Source organism: Podarcis melisellensis (genome assembly GCF_964234715.1).
Source record: "Podarcis melisellensis genome assembly, chromosome: 4".
In the NCBI taxonomy this organism is placed as follows: domain Eukaryota; kingdom Metazoa; phylum Chordata; class Lepidosauria; order Squamata; family Lacertidae; genus Podarcis; species Podarcis melisellensis.
The window spans coordinates 60,219,654-60,227,289 of record NC_138531.1 but is presented as its reverse complement, the minus strand read 5'-3'; the positions used below and the strand labels follow the sequence as shown (position 1 = coordinate 60,227,289).

General features: G+C 39.7%; 1 protein-coding gene and 1 long non-coding RNA gene across 5 annotated transcripts in view; one reads left to right on the top strand and one right to left on the bottom strand.

Annotated features, from left to right (window-relative positions):
- LOC309368109 overlaps positions 1 to 7,636 on the bottom strand; it is a 140,980-nt gene that overhangs the window by 42,192 nt on the left and 91,152 nt on the right. The gene's annotated exons all lie outside the window — the stretch shown is intronic.
- The window catches only part of ROBO1 (roundabout guidance receptor 1), a 559,072-nt gene that overhangs the window by 493,517 nt on the left and 57,919 nt on the right, over positions 1 to 7,636 (top strand). For all 4 annotated transcript variants that reach the window (XM_081907820.1, XM_081907819.1, XM_081907821.1 and 1 more), the window contains 3 exons: positions 552 to 723; positions 1,940 to 2,145; positions 7,439 to 7,520. In XM_081907820.1, the coding sequence (XP_081763946.1) occupies positions 552 to 723; positions 1,940 to 2,145; positions 7,439 to 7,520 (460 nt within the window). The remainder of the gene's footprint in view (positions 1 to 551; positions 724 to 1,939; positions 2,146 to 7,438; positions 7,521 to 7,636) is intronic.

Sequence of the window (7,636 nt, the reverse complement as noted above, 5' to 3'; positions counted from 1 at the left end):
CCTATATAAAAATAGCAGTCTCCCCCAGCTCATGAAGAGAACTACTATATGGCTTTAGATCAAAACCCTACCAAACTGCAGCAACAAAGCACTTGCTATGGTCTATCTAGACTGGTTCTACCTAATATCATCCTTCCCTTAAATATTTTGTTTAAACTTTTAACGTTTAAAATTTAAACTTTTAAGTTTATGTTCACAGCTGTACTTTGCAAACATCTGGTAATTAGCACTGGGGCTGCATATATCCTTGAGTATTGAATCAAAAATAAGTTCAATGGGACATTCCCAAATAAGTGTGGTTAGCATTGCAGTCTTAGATATGTTGTTATAACCAATGTATTATTTGTTGTTGTGGCCCATGGAAATCCAAGTATCAGTGTTTAGTCACATCTATCTTGAGTAGTGAACTGTGTTGCAGCATCACTTTTGTATCTGAAAAATGGTCCTATAACCTTCATAATATAGGGTATTCTGATTTTAAAGTTGTATATATCTATGAAGGCTAATCCATCTAACTTGCTGATTTCCCACTTTTTCTCCTTATATTCCAGAACTTGCTTTTTTCATACCAACCTCCTCAGTCTTCCAGCCGGTTTTCTGTCTCTCAAACGGGTGACCTCACTATTACAAATGTCCAACGATCTGATGTTGGCTATTATATTTGCCAGACTTTAAATGTTGCGGGAAGCATCACGACAAAAGCATACTTGGAGGTTACTGATGGTAAGGTGTTTATTTTAACATTGCTTATAATGTAGCAGAATGGTAACTCTAGCGTGGTAACAACATGGTTTTAAGTTTATATGCTTTCTACTATATAAGGTGTTTATTAAGGTGAAAATGCATTTGATTGCACTACACATAAGTATGATTTAATGTGGGAGAGACATTACTTGATAAGATTAATGTGTTTTTGCTTAGGCAGTTGTAACTTAAATTTACCTTTCAAACTATCAAACACTCATAGTGTGTTGAATCTGGATGTCTTGAAATGAGCTGTACTGTAATACTGAAGTGTGGTTCAGAAGTCAATATTCTTCTGATAAACCATGACATCAGATTAGGAACAAATTGTGTTCCTCTTCTTACAGTTCAGTCTCCCTTCATGTGCCTTATGCATCTTCTGGTAAAGATAATCTGATTTCTTAAACCACAATTTCTCATGATATCTGGTGGTAAAATGTAGCATAAGAAAACCTGGATATAAAACTAGGATCAGATCCTGGTTAATTAGACATGACAGGGAAATGTGGTATTGAAAAACAGAATATCTTCACTATATGGGAAACGTGTGACACGTGGCTTTTCCTAGTCCAAAAAAAAAAAAAAGTTTATTGGGCTGAATTTGTGACCTCTGAACTGCATCTGTTAAGCTTTATTGTGACATTTATTTCAGTTCAAAGGTATTCTTCCAAAACAGTAAGAACACTGCAGCATCAGTCAGAAAATATAGAGCTTTTTAAGTGGAGCTAGATTCCACCAACTGATAGTGTTGCATAACAATTTTGATGAAATCTGATATTGGTTTGCACACATATCAAGAAACAAATCAACTGGCTGATCATTGAAAAAGTTTACTCATTAATGGCATTAAAAGAATCTAGATGAAGGAGGCTGGACTAGAGAAAGGGGCATCTTTCAAAGAAGGTGGGAAATTTTGTCAGAGTTTTTCTCTTCTAAGGCTGATGGAGTCAAGCATATGTCAGGAAGAGTCAAATGCAGAGAACTGCTTTAAAAAATATTGCTGGATATTAACACATATTCTGTCGTTGAACACCATATTATTGTCCCCTGAATATTACATGTGCTTTATTTTAATTACTTATTTAATTATCTTTAGATTCTTGTAAAGCCTGAAGCAACCACTGTTGCTTAGATGATTAGAAAATCGCTTCCAGTTGCATAAAACTTTTTCCTTCCCTGTTGTTTCTTCTGCCAGTTATTGCCGACCGGCCTCCCCCTGTCATTCGACAAGGTCCTGTGAATCAGACTGTCGCTGTGGATGGTACTTTAGTACTCAGCTGTGTGGCTGCAGGCACTCTAATGCCAACAATTCTCTGGAGAAAGGATGGCACCCTCATCTCCACACAGGATTCCCGCATCAAGCAGCTGGAAACTGGTGCATTACAGATTCGATATGCCAAGGTAGTTTGAAACTGAAACCACACAATTCTTTTTAACTTTGCTTCTCTTTGGTGCTTGCCTTGAGGCCCTGAACATTGCAGCCTCTAATTTTAGAATTAATGAAATGTTAAATAACTGTATTAATATCATCTTTATTTGATTCTTCGTGTCTTGAGATAGCTTATTCTGCATTCCCAAAGTACCTTAGATTATAACAGAGCCGCTGGCAAGTTATTTCAGTTTTCATAAATAAGATTCTTCTAAGAAGAATTAATTTAGAAAACTGTTTAAACATAGAAGATGGGATGGTGGTACAGCAATGCTTAGGAATTTTCTTTGGCGATCCCTTGAACACAGTCTTAACAGTGAGTCCATAAGTGACTGTGGAGCCCAATTCTGGATCCACGTGCCACAGTGGGGATATAGGTTTCCGGGTGGGAATTGATCATGGTGAGGGGCTGCCATATGTGCCTTCCTATTAGCTCGTTTCTCCCTTTAGTCCTGGTTGTAACCATAAATGTTTTGAATCCCTGTTTCACTTGCTAGCAGGCATGTGAACAGTAAACAAGCTCCAGTGTTTTCGCATAACATGAAAGCTATATGATTGTATTCTTTCAAAATATTCTCTACAGTCCATTTATTATAATTTCTCTACTAGCAGTTATCTCTATTGTCCTCGTGCTTCCTGCCCCCCCTTTTTTTACTAGCTATACATATGCAGGAAAGATTATTAAGATTAAAATAACCGAATACAGAGCTGGCTTCCGGAGGGTTTATGGAAGCATGCTTGGTCAATGTGTTATTCCTTTGAGACAAGTTGTAGCAAAATGGTTTGCGTTTTTCCAAGGAATATGAACACCTGTTTTTACTTGCTAGGTGTTTTGCCTTAGGATAACTTGGTTCATGTAGTTAGGCCAAATGTAAAGACATCTTTTCATACAATACATTACCTGAAACCATGTAGTTACCTGCCCATGCAACTCTTTATGCCAGCACAGAATTACTGAACTCTTCCGTTTGGCGGTGGTGTTTTTTTAACTTTTAGATTGACCTTTTTAGAGTGGTTTAATCTTTAGTTGTTTGTATTTAGAGGCAGTTTCAGGTGGGCTTTGTCTGGTGTTTGACATCAGGTGATTATACCATATGCTGTCTGTGTTATCCAAATTAGTTCCAAAAACATTTTCAACTTCAGCTGTGGACGTTAAAATCTTCCAATAATTCATATGGACAAGCAAATGGAGCAAAAACTAACATATTATTATATTATTATTTCTATTGTTATTAACAACATTTTTATTATTTTACGGTGGAACTGTGATGAACTCCTCACTTAGTGTCTTCTTTAGCATAGTGAATGGTGTTTTCTCTCTCTCTGAAGAAACCTGTGATATAAGCAATTTTGGCGGTGAAGGGAAGCCCCTAATTCTCCTGCAAGCAGTTTCATTGATTAAGCATCTTTCTTACCTTTTAATAAAGAAGAGTGGGATATCATATGGAATTTAAAATATCAGTCCTGAGCAGCAGTGGAACTAGTCTTCCCTGGGTGTGCCGGGGCCAAGGAGCATGGAGGGCGACATGAGGACGCAGCAAGAGGGCAAGCACACAAACTTCCAATCAGTCTGTTTAGCATGGGCTGGAAGGGTGACATGGGAAAGCAGCAGAGCAGGCTCATGCCCTTCCAATCAGCCCAAATGGTCTGATTAGAAGGCCTGTTGCATTCTCCTGATGTCCTGATTGGAAGGCTGCATGCCTACTGCGTTCTCCTGATGCACGGCTAGCCCCACACTGCTTTGCAAGGCTGGGATGTGGGATCGGACTCACAAAGCTGGAAAAAACCTGCACCTGGGGCAATAGGCCCTCTCACCCTGCACATGCTTGAGGTCTTGAGGTCATCTCCCAGCCCACTCCATGCCCAGAAACTGCAATTCTTTTATTCACAGGAGTAAAAATGACATTCAAATAATTTGTCCTTTAACGTCATATGCAAATGCATTGTTACACTGTCCTTGTAATAGAATCACATCACACTCTCTTTAGCAATAGTTAATATTCCTGCAGGGTTTTTTTCTGCAGGGTTTACCTAAAAAAATTCACAACTCAGCATTTTCAAACTTGGCAAGATTTACTTATACCATTGTTTTCTAAATGGAACCTAACCTCTAGGAAATTATAATCCTCTATCGTTTCCTCTAGCAAACATAGCACGAGCACACCCTCTTCTGGGAACTGCTGCCTGTTTACTAATGATAATAATAACTTAATGGAGCTCATAGAAACAGAAGCTATCTCATGGGATGTAGAGGGGGACGGGAAAGTCACAAGGCTATGCAATTTTGCCTCTGCATCACCAGAAAAGTAATTTTTCTAATTAATTTTTGTTAAAGATCTGATACAGCTTCTGTCTACAGGCAATTTAGGATCTGACCCTATGTGTTAAAAGGCCACATGTTAGAGAGAAGCTACATGCACAGTGAAGACTTTAAAGTTTCCTAAGTAAAGATCCAGTAAGCATTGTGAAGTTAACCGTAGTGCTTGGAAATATACAAAAACAGCATGAAGCACTTAGTTTTCAGAGACATATATAATTAGGTGATTTTCTGAGCCTGGTATGCTATGGATGGATTTTCTGAGCCTGGTATGCTATGGCCCTCCTCAGTTCTTCACTGGCAATTTATTGGCAAGAACTCAGTCTAATCTACCTCACAGGGTTGTTGTGAAAGGACAGCTCTATACACAGCTTTGAGCTATTAGGAGAGAAAGTAACATACAAATATAATGCAGCATTCACTGACCAAGTAAAGCAAAATAAAGAGGTACAAAGCCAGTAAAGCAGCTCTCCCTACTCCACATTCCTGATATTTCACAGAAAAATGAAAGAGAAGTTTTCCAACCTTGAAAACAACAAAAACAAAGAAAGATTTTCTGTGCATGTGCAATTTTGCAACATTGGTTACTGAACCACCTCTCAGCCTAACCTACCTCACAGGGTTGCTGCGAAGCTAAAATGCAGAACTCACAGACTATGTAGAGAGAAATAAACATGCACAGAACCAGGAAAGCATATCCCATGCTTTAACAGCAAAATTGTACAGTTCTGATATTTTATAGCAACCCCCCAAGTTTGACAACCTTGATAAACAATCAGAATTACTCAGAGCACAAGCAGTTCCTAAAAACAACAAAGCAGCAAAGGAATCATATGAGGGAAATATTTTGAAGTACCCCCACTTCTGTCTTCAGAACTCCTGGGTCTCAACGCTATAGTTATCCTGAGTATGAGTCAGTGGTGGTTGCTGGTGCTTCCCTTCCTCTGGAGGCTGCAGCAGACAACTTTTTACGCACACACAGTAACCCAAGCAGGCGCCTGCAGCCACAGATCAGGCACCTGTGAGCTTCATGTATTTGCTATGCACCTCTACCAGCAGTCTTTTTTCTTCTTCCTATTTGCTGGCTCACTCCTTCAACATGCTTGATCGGTGGGTGTCTGACTCCTTACTACTTCATCATTCCAGCTCCTTTCCAAAAGCTGAAGCACTGCAAAACAGCTTCCTTTTGGATCATCATATGTCCACATCTAGCACAGCTGAGAGCCAACTTTGTGTCACTGAGACCAGGCAGTCTACTCCAAAGCATTAGGGGAGCTGGGTTGAAGATAGCTCTGCCTAGTCATGGCCAGCTGCTGAGGCCTGGGCACTGGAGACCAGCAGCTTCTCAGTATCACACCCCTCCAAACACTGGACCTGGCACAGGTGTACCAATCTCTTGGTTCTGCTGTTAATATGAAACTATGGAGGGCATTCTCTTATATTACTTTAAACCCCCCATCCTGCACTGCTCTTTTCTACTAAACAGAGTGTCACACATATATACCTTTTTGCAATCAAGCTGTATATAAATTTTATATGAAATAAATCATTTTATCCCATTCATACATCCCCCACCAAACACACCAGCAAAATGTTGTTCCTCTCATCCACACATAGCTAGAGACCCATTCATATACATAGTCACATGTCTCACATATCCTACCAGATAATACACACCCACTGAGCACCTCACATTTCCATACATGGACACATACACAGAAGCGTCAATATAGTGTGATGAATTTCCCTAAGAGAAATTTCCCATCCCTGTCCCAAGTGCTTAAAGCGGACATGTGAAATGGAAATGAAGATGGATATGTCAGAAGCTATATAGGAAACATGATTCTGGGTAACTTTCTAGATCTGTAGGGTCTTTCCCTAACCCACTTCTATTTAGAGGAAAGGTGGGGAAACTGTGGCTCTCCTGCTATTGCTGGACCACAGTTGCCATAATCTCTGACTGTTGGCCATGCTGGTTTAGGGGCTATCCATATAAAACATAAAAGTTCATTTCAATCTCTGTATCTAAAGAAGGCATATTATCCGCCAGGAGACCAGAAATAGGTTGTAGATAAAAGGGGACGATAAAATAAGCCTGCTTAAAAACCTTGCCCTTGTATGAGCTTTGAAAATTTGAGAGAGAGAGATCTCCCTGATGTCTTTGTGAAAGATGCCATGGAGAGGAACTGAGGCTACTGTCAAGAGTGTACCTGCGGGCAGAAGCCTGATGTGAGCAGGGAGCCTGGAACCAGTAGCTATGTGTGACAGAGCAAGTAGTTAGGACCAAACTAAGTGAAAGAATTAATGAGTGAGCTAAAAATAAGGACCAAAGAATACAGCAGAAGTGTGTGAGAATTCAAGATCTTGTTACTTGACCTGGAACAGGAAGTCCTCTTATAACTCTTTGTGTCCAGGAGGGTCCAATCATTAGACAGAATGGTTGGGAATCAGTCCACAGCTTGAGGACATTAAACTATCTAGGCAGATGCCACATGACTCCAGAAAAGCAGCATACATGTTATTGTCCCCATCAACAGAAAAAGTGGGCTAACACACCATGTCACATTGATTGATGGTGGAGAGGTATTCCCCCTAGCAACCTCTGGTGTATTCTTTAAAAGGACTACAAATGCGCACTGAGAAGTTGGACTGTAGACCACCTTATCCCATATATCCCCGCCCAATCAATGAGGTCTTCAGGGACCACAACATAGAACATATGAAAAAATATATTTTAATCCTGTATTCTATGATGAGTACAGAAGCCCAATTAAAATTTGAGCTCAGCTATTGCATTTTAATTTAGTGTAATTGAGTATCACTTTCTTCTAACAAATTTTCATTTGTGGGACTTTGGGTGAGTTAATGCATATTCATTTGGGACATCAAATCTTCTGTGTCTCAGACTATTTCAAATATTTTCTTTCTCTCTCCCCCCCCCCTTTCAGCTGGGTGACACTGGTCGGTACACGTGCATTGCCTCCACCCCAAGTGGAGAAGCATCATGGAGTGCTTACATTGAAGTCCAAGGTAAATCTGGATAGAGGAGAAACCATAAAAATAAGTAATTACAGTCTAATGGCTCTCTGGTTATATAATAAATGATATATACTAATGTGAGCACACTGATGAGCATATGTCAGCTT